Source organism: Xenopus laevis, chromosome 4S (assembly GCF_017654675.1).
Source record: "Xenopus laevis strain J_2021 chromosome 4S, Xenopus_laevis_v10.1, whole genome shotgun sequence".
In the NCBI taxonomy this organism is placed as follows: domain Eukaryota; kingdom Metazoa; phylum Chordata; class Amphibia; order Anura; family Pipidae; genus Xenopus; species Xenopus laevis.
Genome location: NC_054378.1, coordinates 111,434,344 through 111,450,907, shown reverse-complemented (window position 1 = coordinate 111,450,907; position 16,564 = coordinate 111,434,344). Strand labels below are relative to the sequence as shown.

At 40.1% G+C, this 16,564-nt stretch overlaps 1 protein-coding gene across 3 annotated transcripts in view; it reads left to right on the top strand.

Moving 5' to 3' along the window:
- The window catches only part of LOC108715864 (FYVE, RhoGEF and PH domain-containing protein 5), a 116,211-nt gene that overhangs the window by 89,268 nt on the left and 10,379 nt on the right, over positions 1–16,564 (top strand). For all 3 annotated transcript variants that reach the window (XR_005961023.1, XM_041561716.1, XM_018261375.2), the window contains exons 13-15: positions 3,190–3,273; positions 3,910–3,989; positions 12,363–12,459. Coding sequence is in view for 2 of the 3 variants with exons in the window: in XM_041561716.1 (XP_041417650.1) it covers positions 3,190–3,273; positions 3,910–3,989; positions 12,363–12,459 (261 nt within the window). In the remaining variant the exon portion in view is untranslated. The remainder of the gene's footprint in view (positions 1–3,189; positions 3,274–3,909; positions 3,990–12,362; positions 12,460–16,564) is intronic.

Here is a 16,564-nt window from a genome sequence, read left to right as displayed (position 1 = left end):
GTTGCCTTGCCAACCGTATGTGTCAAAGCTCCCGCCAACGTATACAAAGAACACGTCTTTTGAGCAACAAACAATGTGCTGGCTGCGTCCCAAAACTCAATTTTATTAGCATTTTCCTGGTGCCTGCACTTCATCTCATTAGTGCTTTTCTCTATTTTATGTTAAGGGAATTTCCCTTGGGAATATTTATATTTATTAGTTACAGTATTAGCAGCATCTGTACTAATCCAGAAAACCTTTAAAAAAAATCAAAGGCAAATTTCTTAAAGTCATATACAGCTGATCAGGCCTGGACTGGCAATCTGTGGGTTCTGGCAAATACCAGAGGGGCTGCTATAAGGTGCCATAGAAAGTCAGTATTTAGTGGGCTGATGGGGGCTGTTTGGGCCTCTTTTAGGGCTGACTGGGCCTCTGTGTACCTGAAATGCAAGGGCCTATTTTAATTCTCAGTCCGGACCTGCAGCTGATGGGCTCCCGGCAAAAGAAGTAGAGCAACATATGTGGGTCCTGGGTTGTTTTTAATTCACTGTATTCCATACTAGGAAGGGCAGACAGCGCATAGCTATAACACTGGCAAAGATGATTTTTTATATTATAGTGTGAGATAATTATTAGACATTTTAGTATGTATAAGAATAAGGTGCCCAATGATCATTCATAATGGCAGGACTTTTGGGCGGGGGAGGGCACAATGTGCCATGATATTCAGGTGGCCAGTGGAACAAAGGGGAGAGGTCAACAGGCAGCATTACAGAGGCACAATTTAGCAAACACCATTTGCCCACCCAGCCTTGAAACCCATGCCTTGCCAGCAACACCCAGTCTAGGGTGCCCAGCCAAAATACTCCAATTATTGCCCCTCAGATGATAGGAAGAGCCCTGCGTAGAGAGACAGGGAAATGGCTATTGTACAGTTCAAAACTGAAATGTAGCTGCTTCCTTCTCCATGTTACCCTTGCACCACATACTGTTTTCGTTATTAATGTCTTTATTAACCAAACCTGCCCCCTATCTGCTTCTCTATATTAATATGAGAATAGAGCCCAAAGTAACTGTAAAGCTTTTAAAAACTCGTATTAGGGGATAGAGCTGCTGAGCAGCTTTCCACATCCAGTAGCCTATTGATTACAGCTTGCAGCTCAAACTCTCATGTGGTCACTTCCATCTTCTGTAGACCAGAGGGCGTATCACATGAACAGAGTTCTACCCCAATGTACTGGTGCACCACTGGAGGGTTTGAAGAGGAAAGGAGGCCAAGCAAGAGGGAGTTGGGGATTTGCAATGCTCTATTTTGGATGTATTATTGTACCATACATTTTGCTTTGCAACTTGCCCATATGTGATCTTCAGCATGTTCTGATGAATCAAACTCCAGTGCAATTGACTCAACCCAGGAATTCAGGCTCCTCTTAGGGTAGTGTTTTTTCAGTGCTACTTCCCTCTGGATGTCCAAAACCTTATTGTATCAGGGGATTGAATTTACACAAACTGCTGGCTTAATACAAATTGAAAACTGTGTTGTCGCTTTACTTGTCTCAAAAATTGTCACAGGAATAATTTTTGCCACTATAGGCCAATAAAATAACAATGGCCTATAATAAATGTGTAGGCCCAGAAGCAGCTGATGTGTCCACTATGTGAGTCCAGAACCAGATAAACCGTGTGCAGTTGATGGTCACAATTTTCTCCATCCTCAGTCTTCACTTCCTATAGAAAGTGATGTATTTCTCTCCCAGCACGAATGTGCCACTGCTAGAAATGCTAATGTGATCAGCAGCGGGGAAATGTCAGTGAGCAGAACAGATTAATGTGAGAGCGGAAGGTAATTTATGAAGCAATAAGTAAAGTGAATAAAAACTCAGTGAGAAGTCATCTGTCAGCTAATGGCACGGAAATCCCTCTCCGGTATAAAGAGAAGCAGAAAGCCAGACCCCTGTCTTATGAGATGATTGACAAACGTTGTGTCCCTATTAGATACTTATGGCTATTATACATTATTTACAGCAGTGGGTGTCACAGTCAGTATCATCGCAGGGTGGGGAGTCCCTGATAAAATGCTCTTTTGATTTCCTTTCATAGCAAGCATTTCTGTGGACTCATCTGTCATTGGAGGGGCTGCAGGTTATTATAGGTTTGTTTTATTTGATTTCCCATCAGATCTGAGCTCCCTAAAGCAATATTAATGCAAATGGAGACGGCTCTAGAAGCCAATGAATATTCTTTATACGTGTTTTTCTTTTGGCTGCGGATCCTTTCGATGAAATTGGGAAGGAACTGAAAACTTGCACCAATTTAGATTTGGTTTTCTACCTTAACTTGTAAATATTTTGGGTACAATTCTGCAAATTTTCAGGGAAGTTAATTACATTTTTTTTTTTTGTAATTTCAAGCAATTTACCAGGCACAACACTGTGTTGTCATCCCACTTTGCCAAAGGGCAGGTAGTAAGGACAGGGCTGATGGTTGTGTTCTAAGCTGTTCCCTAACCTGCATGTCTTAATGACATGAAGTAAGGTGACTGGTAGGGACACCTAAGTCCTCATGAATACAGTGCTCCCAAAAGAAGGCAACACTGTCTTCACTGGGGCACCTGCAGGGTTCTGTGCTCCCTGGAGCAATTCAGGACAGATTAAGACAGTGTAAAAACTGCAAAAAAATGGCCACCTGGGACCATTTTTTCACTGTGCACACTGCCTTCAAGTAGATGACCCCTCATCAGTTTACTACCACCCTGATCCAAAATCACCAGTGGGAGCCAGAACCCTACAGGGCTCTGAGAGATGGAAAAAGTTTAAAGGCAGTGCTGTCACTACTGTCATCTTTTAATATAATAACCTCCGAGTCTCCTCCAGATGCTGCTAAGGGATTCAGAAACCAATTCAAAACCAGCACGTGGAGCTGCTCTAATAAAGGGACATTTGCCCAGAGCTTCTAATTTAATGGAATAAAGTATGCTAAGATGCATATGCCTTTACAATGAGAGCCTGCCAACCTTGGAGATGGGGATCACTTTCTGTCCCAATAGCTCTTCCAGAGCTTTTTAGCTGTGTTTGCTTATGTTTTGTTTGGAGTCTTTCATCTATTATGAATTTACAGTATCACTATACTGTCTTTTATATCAGAATGAACCTGTGAATTTATATACTTAACTTTGTTTACCAATTCACCTTTATTTTAATATTCTTCCAGATGAATGATGTTTTGCTCTATACCTACCCACTGAAGGATGGCAAATACCGTCTGAAGAACACCCTCTCAATTCCAGGAATGAGGGTAATTATCTGTCCACAAATTGTTTAGGGGTGCATATCGTTTTTAGTTATCTGTGAAGAGATGATAAGACCAGAGATGGAATAACTGCCTTGGAGAAACTGGATATATCAGGGCCATACATGAGCCAATAAAAGCTGCCAACTCAATACCTCTAAACAGAGTTGCCAGCTTATCAGCCCCTGTATGGGGCCTTTGTGAGGTCCTACTTGGCCAAAATGAATTTCCCATTGAGTGAGGATCATATGGGCTCATAGAAGCAGATCTCTACTGAGGTCTCTGTAGACCAGAATTATGATTTGATTGCTGGTCTAGAGGCCAGTTTGGCCCAAAAAATTATCACCCCCAAGATTTAATTATTTTATTTGTATTATATTAATCAAACTTGGTTACTTATAGATTTATGTAGGTTACTGAAATCTTAAATTAGTATGATTGCATAATTATTGCAATCACAACATGAATCTGTAACATTGGTAACATAAACTCTCATAGCCTAGCGCATATTGACCCATGGCCCCCAATCTTAGTATTCAAAGTTCTGTACACTGAACTGTCATGTTCCCAGGCAATAGTCTCCTAAAACATATTCTCTGTAGAAAACAGATGTATTCGCTGAACATATATTTTCTTTTCTAGGTTAGTCGCCCCATTGTGGAGAATGCGCAAAATGTGCTTAAAGTTGAATGTATGGAACGTTGCCTTATGCTGTCTGCAAGGTAAATCTGCATATGCTTTTTAATCTCATTATGATGCATTATATGATTTATAAACCTTACATTCCGAGGTTATGTGTGCTCTTCAACATGTTAAATGCATCAGTCTAAATCGTTTAGGAATTGCAGTTTTAAACATTAAACATGTCAGACATAATAGTGTCCTATCCTAGAATGGTCAGAAATGTAAGACTATAAATCACAATTATTGTCTAATGTATGGAAGGTTTCAATGAATAATGACACTTTAACAATCTCCAGCCTTCCTCTGCAAGGCAGTATGGATGTAACTATGAAACATTGCTTCACAATCACTCAATCGAGGAAAATTGTCCTAAAGAAGGACTGTAAGACTCAAGTAGACACACATGACCCCATCCCATGGACTAATTGATTTGTGCAACCCTCTTTTTGGGTACGGTCACCACTATTTGCTATTGCCAATACTCAGGGGAATCAGTTGAGCAACTCTGTATGCCATGGCAAATGTATTTTTTTTTTTAAATATCTTAAAAAGGGTGTTAGACAAAAAAATGCATTAATCATGAACTACAAACGATTGCATTCGGTAGTCCAGAGCTTTAAAGACTTCAAAGGTTGAGCACAAAAAGTACTATTACTCAACTGGATTTCAAACTCAATCGTGGGTCTGGTGCATCCATATAATTAGATCTTTAAGTGTATGAAGGTAGGTCCTCCACAAACATTGCTTCCATTGTGGACTTTGGAAGGAAGTGGGGTATTGGGGCATGCAAGACATAATTCAATAAGGGATGTATTAGAGGGGTCAGACAAGAGCATAATACAAAGGTCAGGCAGCAGACAAACTAACCAATTTTAACCTACAACTGGTTATGGCATCCAAGGCATAGAGAGTATTTAAGGACGTTTTGGTGTGGAACAATAACATGTCAGTGCAGTTGTGGGCCAATGACGTTGTGATGCATGGTGGTGGCGTTGCCATGCTGCGCCAGCAATCACCCAGGAGGACACATACTGCATACCTCTTCGTGTTTTTCCAACTGTTTGTGCTCTCTGCCCAATCAAGTAAAACAATAAAAAAGGTCATACCATTTATGGCTCCATCCCTTCAAACTGTGGGACAATTGATCAGGTACAAAAACACCTTCTCCTGGTATGGCAAATGTGCATCACAGTGCCACTGTGCTACTAAAATTGCAGCATGTACACATGTATGATTGCCTGTAGTTTGCTTTTGGTGTGGATTTCAGACCTTGGACAGCACCTACAGAACCGAACAGAAACTGCTAAAGCTGGCCAGATAGCTATCCTATTCTGGAGTAAAGCTGGTCATACATGTTCAGATTTTATTTATCAGTCAATGAACGTTCGGACACCAATCTTATGTTTTAATGCAACAATCTGAGACTAACATTTTGATTAAAGTCTGAAGGTATTTTGGCTATTAATAATTGTACGTTTGGTCACGTCCTGGAAATACATTGCAGGTCACCCATGGATATCATGCAATATTTGCACAGATACTATCGTTATCTAACAGAAACTTCATAACCTGTCCAATTAAATAAATGATGATTGCTATGGTAAGAAAATTGTCGGTTTGAGCCCTACAAAAATCACTTTGTTTCGTACGATTATATCTGTGTATGTATGGCCAGCTTAAGAGCAGTTGCAGTGGTGAATCTGGGCCTCTAAGACCAAATACCCTTTACCTCATTTAATGCTGTAAATGGGAAATTGCTAGACTGTAATAGGATGAAAAATACCGGCACTCAGGACTCCATGCAAGCGGGTCAAGCCCTGCGTGTTTATTGCAATGTGCAATAAACACGCAGGACTTGACCCGCTTGCATGGAGTCCCGAGCGCCGGTATTTCTCTTCCTATTACGTGTTGCTGAGGATGCCGATTCCCTTTAGTACCGAGCAATTTTGTTGTAAGAAGCCAGGGTAAGCTGGTGGGTTTGGATTTGGAAACTGCTAGACTGACCATACATAAGACAATAAAAGCTGCCCACTCCAATACAAGTTGGTAGCATTGGCCAGCGTATAGGGCTTTCTGAATGGCAAGTTCCAGCAATATGTTTTCTGTAATCAGCAGATATCCATCCATTGTCTCCTCTGCATCTTGTCATGTATGCTCAACTCTTAAAAACCGGCTGATAAATTTAGAGTGTGTGCCAGCCAATATAAGGTGATGATATCTTGAGTTGTACAGATTTCTTGCCTTTGACAATAGCTGCAAAACGCTGCTCTACCTACTCTACTTGAGGCAATGTAGACTCAATTTACACATAACTCACCTCAGTGGCCATCAGGCATGTGTTAGCTCTACACTTTATCACGCTTTATCTGTGTGAATTGCGTGATTATCGCCTTGAGATGTTTAATGATGTAGAGAGAATGGAGGAGAAGGATGGCTGATATCGCCGGAGTGTGCGCAGCATCACAGATTCGCTGTCCTTGGCTAATGAAATTTATAAAATTGATCTGAGGGTAGAGCTTAACCAAACCATATGTTTATGTCTGCGGAACCACTGACAGATTCCATTACTAACCCTGTTCTGGCATTCATAGAGCAGCACATTCTTATTACAGTCTCAAAATTATATTTATTTTTTAATAAAAAAATGACAAACTCGGCCCCCGCCCCTTCTAAAAATGTCATCTTTGGAGACCGCAACTTGTTCAATATTTTTCACGTTATCTCCAACATAATCAGGCTTTGAGAATAGCGAAGGGGAAAATGAAATTACTTGTGATGTCCGACACATATTCCTGTGGCTGGAACTGTCAGAAATCAAATAGCAATAATAAAGAAAGGGATAAAGAAAAATCCATGTACACGTTGGCATTTTGCATCTATTGTCTATGTCGAATTGCAAGAGCCTTTTTTGCCATCCATGTTTGGCACGTACACCCAGGGGTGCTCATTAAAATGTGTCCCAGTTTTATAATGTTATGTCTGTGCCCCCTTAACTCCATCTGAAATGAATGAAAAAATAGTGCGTTTTGCTACTTTATATCCCTTAAAGAAACAGATAATGGACTTTTTTATTTTTTACATAGGCAGTGCCATTCCGTTCCTTTAATGGGCTTCTACTAACAAAAGGGCGATTTTCAGTGTTGCTTTTATTATTATTATTATTATTAACTGCACATTTCTGAATGGATGCTTTGACCTCGCTTAATTTCATTTAAAAACATCACATGATAATGTATTTGAGCTGACTTAATAACGTATAGCTTAAGATAGACTTGAATTTTGAAGGGCCACTATAACCAACATTTTTTGCTGCTGTGCTGAATCATCCTTAGGACTTACATGTACGGGCACATTTACTTAGCTCAAGTGAAGGAATAGAAGAAAAAATACTTTGAATTTCAAATTTTTTTTTGGCTAATTTGACCTTCGACTACGACTTCAACTCAAACGATTCAAACAAAAAATCGTTTGACTATTCGACCATTTGATAGCCGAAGTACTGTCTCTTTAAAAAAAAACTTCGACCCCCTACTTCGCCAACTAAAACCTACCGAGGTACAATGTTAGCCTATGGGAAAGGTCCCCATAGACTTCCTAGCAATTTTCTGATCGAAGGAATTTCGTTCGATGGACGGATTAAAATCCTTTGAATCGTTAGATTCGACGGATTTAATCGTTCGATGGAACGATTTTTCCTTTGACCGATCGATCAAAGTATTTGCGGTAAATCCTTCGACTTCGTTATTCAAAGTCGAAGGATTTTACTTTGACGGTCGAATATTGAGGGTTAATTAACCCTCAATAGTCGACCATTAGTAAATGTCCCCCGTAGTAGTTATAGTATCATCCTGTACTCCCTCCCTTGACCTTATCTCTCGGTTTGCTTCTAGAAAAATGAAAACAAAATAGGAGGGCTGTGGGAAGTGAGAAAGATTATCATTATAATTTTGGGAGAAAGCCAAGAGACCAATATTTACATATTCACCCTTTCAATGGAAAAAAATGAAGTGACCCTTTGAATCAGTTGGTAGTGCTATGTACAAGGCTCGCAAGCACACAATTCCATACATTTATTAGAAAGTCTAAGGAATTGTGCACCAGACACACAGTTCTTTATCCAGACTAAAATAAAGTAAAACCCCACAGAGTTTCCATTAACGAACAGCCTGGACTAATGGGATTCATGCAGAGCACTTAATCATAGACTTGAGGCTTTACATATTCTCCGAGGATTTGTTATATGCCATCTATATCAGTGTGTAGTTTGCAAGTTCTCTGGCAGGTAGTGGTGGCTAATTAGCAAGGGAAGCTTTCCGCTGTGTGATTGTGATCTCCTCTTTGCTTGTTCTTTTTGTTCCCTGATACCTCTGACACCATAAGGGCTCTTACACACGGGCGTTTTTTGCTGCACTCCCCTGCCTTCTGCTTTCTTCCGTTCAGCCGCAGGGAAGTGCAGGATTAAACACACTCAATTATTGTCAAGGGGGATGTACACACACAGATGCATGTAAGCGACAAACGCAGGTGGGACGCAGCGTGTTACATTCCACCCTTGACAATAATTGAGTGAGTTTACTCCTGCGCTCCCCTGCGGCTGAACGGAAGAAAGCAGAACGCAGGGGAGCGCAGCAAAAAACACCCGCGTGTAATAGCCCTATTCCTTCTCTGCTACCCATCTGCACCAAGAGGGAGACATGATAAACCTTTTGTTATGATGCTGGACTCCTCCATGTGTCTGGCATTCATTCAGAGGCATAACTACAGAGGAAGCAGACCCTGCAGCTGCAGGGGGCTAAGAAGGTATAGGGGGGCCCATGAGGCCCTAATTAATGTGCAATTTCAATATATATTGGTAAAACAGCACAACCTCTGGATATATTGGGGACCCTAAAATTAATTTAACTGTGGGGCCCAATAACAACTTCTTATGCCTGCACTTCTCCAGATAAGTTGTAGATTTAGGGACACGCAAATTCAGACTCCCGCCCTCACCCAAACCCAAATGCTATATATATATATATATATATATATATATATATATATATATATATATATATATATATATATATATAAATAAATATATATATATATATCAGTGCTACGAAATATGTTGGAGCTATATAAATACATGTTAATAATATATATACTTAGATTTTACAAGAGGTCCATCATTTGTTATACAAATTGCAATGTTGTCTTGTTGCACAGTGACATCACTAAACTCTCATTATAATAGATGATATCACTACATGCTGTTTATTTTCAGGCTGATCATGACTCTTGTCTCAAATACAGTTAGTTCTCATGCTTTTAATGTTTCCCTTTAGTATTAGCTGTATATAAACGTCCTGTACTAGGACAGAACACATTTTTTTATCTGTTATTTTTAATATATATAGAACATGATGGTATAATTCCAGTGACTCACCTTAAGCCTGTAGGTATTAATGATATGCTGGCTGGGGAACAGCTTACAGGCTAATTTACAGTGCTAAGGATCACAGCCGGAATGAGAATGAGTCTCCTGTTGAGGTGTTTATATCCAAGCAGAGAGAATTCCCATGAGAAGAGAGAGAGTGGCATAAGAGACATGAGGTGTAAGAGAGGTGTGGATCTATTTATAAGAGTACAGTCAGGCCAGTATCAAGGAATTCTCTTTTCTTGGATAAATGTGATAATGGAATTAATTACCAGACTGGAGGATGCAAATCTAATAAGAGCTGGATAAATGTGTGATATCACATGATATTCACCTGCAAAAGAGTGATTGTTACGCATATTTGTGAGATTTGATTTGAATATTATGTGTGTTTATTCCAATCAGACGAGTGGCTGGGGCTTGTGCAAATCAGAGGAATTAAAGGAGAACTAAACCCTAAAAATGAATGTGGCTAAAAAGCCATATCTTATATAATGAACTGATTGCACCAGCCTAAAGTTTCAGCTTGTCAATAGCAGCAATGATCCAGGACTTCAAACTTGTCACAGGGGGTCACCATCTTGGAAAGTGTCTGTGACACTCACATGCTCAGTGGGCTCTGAGCAGCTGTTGAGAAGCTAAGCTTAGGGGTCGTCGCAAGTTATCCAGCAGAAAACTAGATTTGCCTGAAATATAAGCTGATCCTACAGGGCTGGTTATTAAATTCTGATGCTAATTGCACTGGTTTCTGTGCTGCCATGTAGTAATTATCTGTATTAATTACTAATCAGCCTTTTATTGTGACATTTCTATTCTATGTGTACTGTATATTGTGAGTGGGTCCCTAAGCTCAGTAAGTGACAGCAACACAGAGCATGTGCAGTGAATCAGCAGAAAAGAAGATGGGGAGCTACTGGGGCATCTTTGGAGACACAGATCTTTACTGCTGTGCTGTGGTTGCCTTGGACTGGTACAGAAGCCCAAAACATAATGTTCAACATTTCTAGCTACTTCTTTAGTTAAGCTTTAGTTCTCCTTTAAAGGCTGGCAGTACTCATAAAGATGCCCTAAAACCTGCAATAAAGTCTAAGTTTGTGCAACTGCCTAGCAGCCCCATAGAGACCAATAGCAATGCAAATAACACTGCACCAAAATGATGTAGCTCTGTTTGACTACTGCAGTCGATGTAACAATTGCAGACATGTCCTTTCAAGGCTCCTAGACACAAATGGGTCCAATTTTATATATGCGGCCAGACTGGGCCCCATAATAATCTCGAATGTCCTGCCTGCACCCCTCCAGTAGTCACCACAGATTTGACCCATGCTTACTTTTATTCAGTGTCGGACTGGCCCACCGGGATACCAGGAAAACTCCTGGTGGGCCCAGGTTTCAGTGGGCCCTCATGCTGCTAAACATTTGGCCTATTTCATGGCCATTCCCTATTTCTATGAGAATAAAGAGGCTAAATAGATGGAATAATAGATTATAGTATGTAAAGAAAAGAGACTAGAAGAAAAGAGGCTGAGTGAGGAGAGGAAGAATAATAGTACTGAGAGTGGGCCCCTGGTCTAAATTTTCTTGGTGGGCCTCTGGTGTCCCAGTCTGACACTGCTTTTATTGCCAGGGGGCCCCTTTAGTGTAACACTGGCTTAGACAGTATGCACCCCCCTCGTACATTCCTGCCTAGGGGAAAATAAGCAGAAGATAAACAGGCCATACGTTTTCCTAAAGGTTCTGTGCCTCCGGCTGTCTAAACATGTGCCAGATTCTTTCCTAAAGACACAGGGGCTGCCGCTAGAGATCTAATGGCTTAGCCATATGACATTACAAACTGGCCAGCTTCCTGAGCATAAATAGCAGATCTCTTTGAAGAATGAAATATTTAGGGTGCTTTGTTTCGCCCTGTTGAGGAATTATGTCTGGACTCATTGTATTTATAAAAATAGCACTTGCCTGTGACTAAGTGCAAGATATGCATGAAACGCATTGGGCTCTGCCTATTTTTGCTATGCTTTGTATTATTAACAACATACAGTATTTACATTGTACAGCCTTTTTGCAGCTTAAAGGGGCAGTATACCACCTTTCCAACATGAGTTTAATAATTAGGTCTTGTGCTGAACATACTTTTTGCCAGTTGTTTCAATCTATGGTTTTGCTTAGTTCTTGAGCTAAACAGGGAAACTGAAGCTACTCCATATTTGGTCCTTGCAAAGTAGATGTTGGCACTGTTTAGCAAAACAGGCAAAAATGATGTTCAGCACAAGCCCTGTTATTTGCACTCATGCTGAACAAGGGAGTTGACTGCCCCTTTAATTAGTGTCTCTTTGAGGATAAAAAAAAATAGAAAAAAGTAAAAATAATAAAAAATATTGTGTAATTTTATAGCTTGTTAACTTTGTATATACAACAGAGGTTTTCCTCCAGGTGTTCAACTTTAGCTTCTATCATCACCCCTGAGCTGTAGTATAACAGACAGAAGGCCAATTGCTAATTCATGTAATTTTGTGGGCCCCTCTCTGTGCTAACTCAGGTTCAGGTGCTGTTTCCTTGAATATGTACATACAGAAGCTTGGTAGATGCATCTCTTAATAAAAGACTTCCCAATGTTGCATGTGTCAGAAGGAAGTGGAGTCACTGGAGTGGAATTCTGAATACTTGATTTGACTATTCATCCCACATTAGTAATAAGCAAATCGGTACAATGTGGAATTATTCTATGACTAAATGCAGTACCATTGCTCCAGATTATGATATAGATTAGAGGGGAAGTCACCACAAAACTGTTTTTTTGTTGTTGTTTTTTTAAATAATATAATGCTAAGGTTCTTTGCACATTTTCATTGGCTTTTACGTTCTTTGTAATGTGCAATTGCTACTGCAAGCATGATCTGTCTGCCTGTTTGCATTCAGTGCACTGCTGGTTCAGACTGTGTGAGTGTACTGTGTGCGACTAAGTAACAAAGGCTGTACTTAATCTCTTTTGCAGCTCGTGTACAGAGAGGGATGAATGGTATAGCTGTATCAGCAGAACTGTGCAGGAATATTACAAAGCTCCCACTGTATCTATCTACAACAACCTAGAGGTAAGTGCAGTTTAGGATTGGGAGATTGGCAGCACTTCTCTTACTGTAAGCCAAGTGGTACCAAATTTGTAGACCTTCAGCTGTTCTAGAACTACAGCATCCATAATCCTTAGCCAGATAATAATGGTAAGACTGCCGTTTGGATAGGATACTGTATGTCTCCTGACCCATTCAAAGTTTACTGATTAATAGTTAAAAATGCCTGCATGTCCTTAAATGTTTCCATTTTTTGGTTTGCAATTTGCAAGTGTAGTAATTTTCCGGCGAAATATCATGAAATAAAAGCCAGAGGTGCTACGGTTTTGTGCATGGTGCACTACTTATCCTCTGCATGGTAAAAAAAAGTATGGCGCTGCCACGCTGTTTGCTCTTTTGGTATGAAAAAGAAATGTAAACCCTTGAGTCAAATTAAAATAAAATTGTGCTCTTCTGGTCACTCATGCACCTTTTAGTTATTTTTTTTTCTGTTTGGTTTGCATGAAATTAGTTGTTTGTCCACTGCTGTAAAATCATTTTAACCAGTAGCGCCACCTGCTGTTTATTGGAGCTAACTGGTCAGAGGCAGTAGAAAATTAAGTTAGCGAGAGAAGGAAAGTCTTGTGATGCTCCTCTACTCAGGTTCTGGGTCATTTATGGGTTGAGCAACATCAGAGGACTTTATTTTCTCATAACATAAATTAACGTGTCCGGTTTCCCAAAAATCAACAGCGGGTGATGCTGTTCTTTCAAACTTATTATTTTAGCAGTGTAAAAATTGCCAATTTCTTGAAAACTGCACTGATGCCCAGAAGAGTACTCTGAGCAATTTTGCATTATTTTTTGGAAGGTTTACATTTCTTTTAAAAGGCTTATTTATAAACAGTAAGGGGGTTATTTATCAGAAGAAAAAAAAAACCTTTGGAGCAGGCACTCAATGAAGGCAATCTTCCACCAGGCAGATAAATTCAAAGTGAAAAGTTTAAAAACTCCGACCAAATCCACACGGGATTTTTTGGCTTATTTATTAATACTATTTCACAAAAATTTTGTTTGAGGGAAAAAATCGGGAAAAATAAGAATTTTAAAAAAAATCTTAATTTACACACAATTTTAAAAAAAAAATTAGTTTTTTTCATCCTAAACTCCAATTTCTTATGCTTTTTTCACATCAAAAAATCATTGGGACTTCTCCCATTGACTTATATGCAACTTTGACAGGTCTGAGATGCCAGATTTTCTGATTCTGACTTTTCCATCCTAAATTTGTGGGGGGGTTTTTCACTAAAAATTCGGATTTTATACTTAAAAAATACTATTTTTTTCCGGGTTTTGGGCATTCGGAGTTTAGTAAATAACAGGAAAAGAAGACAGAAAACAGTAGACATGCAGAAGGTGGAATCTCCACGCAGAATCAGTAAGACCTTTACAGAAACTAAGGAAAGCAATGACAGATAATGAGAGAAAAGCCATTATTATTATTATTATTTATGTGGTGGATTCCAGACTGATCATAGAGAAAACAAGAAATGTGCTTCCCAAGAATGACTTTCTCTCCCATTGGGCTCAGTTAAAGTATTAAAATTAGGCAACAGTCACACAGCCAGCTCTGCCCCCTGCTGTTTGGACATTCGGTTGCTCATTGTGTAAAATATCAGTAAGTAATGGCACAATCATTAACTAACAAAGCCTTTTCTGTCCCTTTTGCTTTTTTTTTCATATGAGAATTTGAACTAAAGCCAACATTTCTAAAATTCAATGTTCAGCCTTCTACTGAATATTTCCTTTCCTGTCGGTGATTGGCTCTTACAGCAAATTCCATCTTCTTACATCAGCTGCCCAGAAAAGAAATACATAAATTAAGAATCAGAATATACAAATTACGGGGTTGTTTACCTGCACAACCTACAATTTGCTGTTGCGTTTGTTACCGGATGATTGTATTAGGCAGGCAGTGATATTATTATATGTTTTATGCAAGTAGTTCTTAAATACATATTTACATTTATTTGGGTCTGCAGTTCTTAAAAGTAAGAGAAGCACGAATTTACAGACAATGCTAGACATTTTTAGATTTGCACAACTTTTATGCAATACTACCATCTAGTGGACAAATATTAAAACGAGTGTTTCGTTATCTCACTGTTACAATCTCCAGTCAGTTCTCAACCAGTGTCCCCCCTCCAGCTCAGCATTTCCCACTGCCAGTGTGGATCATTAAAGGAGAAGTAAACCCCTTATTTAAAAAAACTCTACCCCACATAGACCCTCCCCCCACCCAGAATAGCTACTACCCCGGGCAAATGCCCCTAAGTTTTTACATACCCCTCGGTGCAGATTCACGGCATCAGAGTTTACGGCAGCCATCTTCTTTTTCTTCGGTCTTCATCGGGTCTTCTTCTAGCGATTCGACAATTTTTTAGTGCATGCGCTGTTGACAAAAACCCGAAGACTGCTCCAACTGCGCATGCACCGATATGGAACTTACCGATGAAGTGTTGCTCTCCAACTTTCTTTTACATTTGAATGTGGCTCATGGGTAAAATAGTTTGGAGACTCCTGCTTTATAGTAACTCATTAATAGTAAGTATATAGATGCTTCTAAAACACATGATTTTTACGGCCATAGGCTAACAGAACATTATATTTAAATGTGTAAAGAACAATTCAATTGCTAGTTCTTACTTTTAGTAAGAAAAGAATCTGTGCTACTAATAACGACAATAAAGTTATGATGGGAACATCTCTCCTGTGTTATAAGGGATACTATCCCTCTGAATAAAACTCATTAGGAAATACCAACCTGTAGTTCTACCCTTTCATTAGGGTGTATCTTTCTTTAACCATTTCAGTGCTGCAGGTGGCTCATTGGTCTGTGCCACGCGTAAGCAAACGCTCCATAGATCAAAGTGCTCATCAGTATATACAGTATAATCCACGGTAATGGCACTATGGCCTTGAGGGTCGTCTCATGCGTGTGCCATAGAATTTCTGGTGCTAGGACACACCAGTAGACAGGGCTGTATTTAGGTCCAATGCCGCCCTAAGCATTGGACCTAAACACGCCCCTACGTCATGCACGCTGAAGTCACGCGCTGGCACTGATGTCACTCGTCGTGCATGCTGATGTCATGTGATGTATTCAGCGGAAGTGACGTTAGCGCGCCGTGCATGTGACATCACTTCCACATTCTTCCTCGACCTCCCTACCCCTCACCCCCTTAGCTCCGTCACCGGATTTAAATTAAAACGCAAAGGGGCAAATTCACTAAGATTCGTGGTTGCGCCAGGCGCAACTTCGCCGCGCTTCGCCGCACTTCGCCGCGCTTCACCGCACTTCGACAGGCGTAGTTTCGCCAGTGCTCCGCAAATTCACTAAAATCCGAGGTTGCGCACAGGGGTAGCGTAAGTTTGCGAAGTTGCGCTAGCGTTGATTCGCTAAGTGAAGCGAAGTTACGTTAGCGAAGGTTAATTTGCATACGGCGCCAAATTCAAATTTCAATGGAGGAATATGTATCAGCACTACAAATGCCTAGAAAACCTTCAAAACATCAAATAAAATTTTTATTTTGCCCTACACATGTGCCCACTGTATAGTTAAGTTGCCATGAGTTAGGAAATGTAGGGGGGAAGGAGGGGAGCCCTAAAAAATTTTTCGATCTTTTTCAGCCTATCAGCCATAATGTAGAAAACACGCCAGCGTTTTTTGGGACTTAGAAAAAATTTTGACTTTTTTTGAAGCAATCCCTATCTACTCTATTGCGCTTCGCCTGGTCTGAGGTGGCGAAGGAAGTCTAGCGTAAAAGGTAGCGTTCAGTACACTGCGCGCATTAGTGAATTTGCGTAGTTACGTCCGTAGCGAAAATTCTCCAGGCGTAAGGGTGCGAAGTAACACTAGCGATTCTACGCCAGCGTTCGTTAGTGAATTTGCGAAGTAACGAAAATGCCCAACGCTAGCGAATTGACGCTAGCGTTCGGAGCTTCGGCGCTTAGTGAATTTGCCCCAAAGTGTGGGAATACAAACTTGTGCAAACCTTTAGTAGTCTGGAGACAGGACTGAATTTAGGCCATGGATTTATGGCTAATTACCAAGAACTGCAATGTTCTGAAAGCTTTCTGTGATTATCAT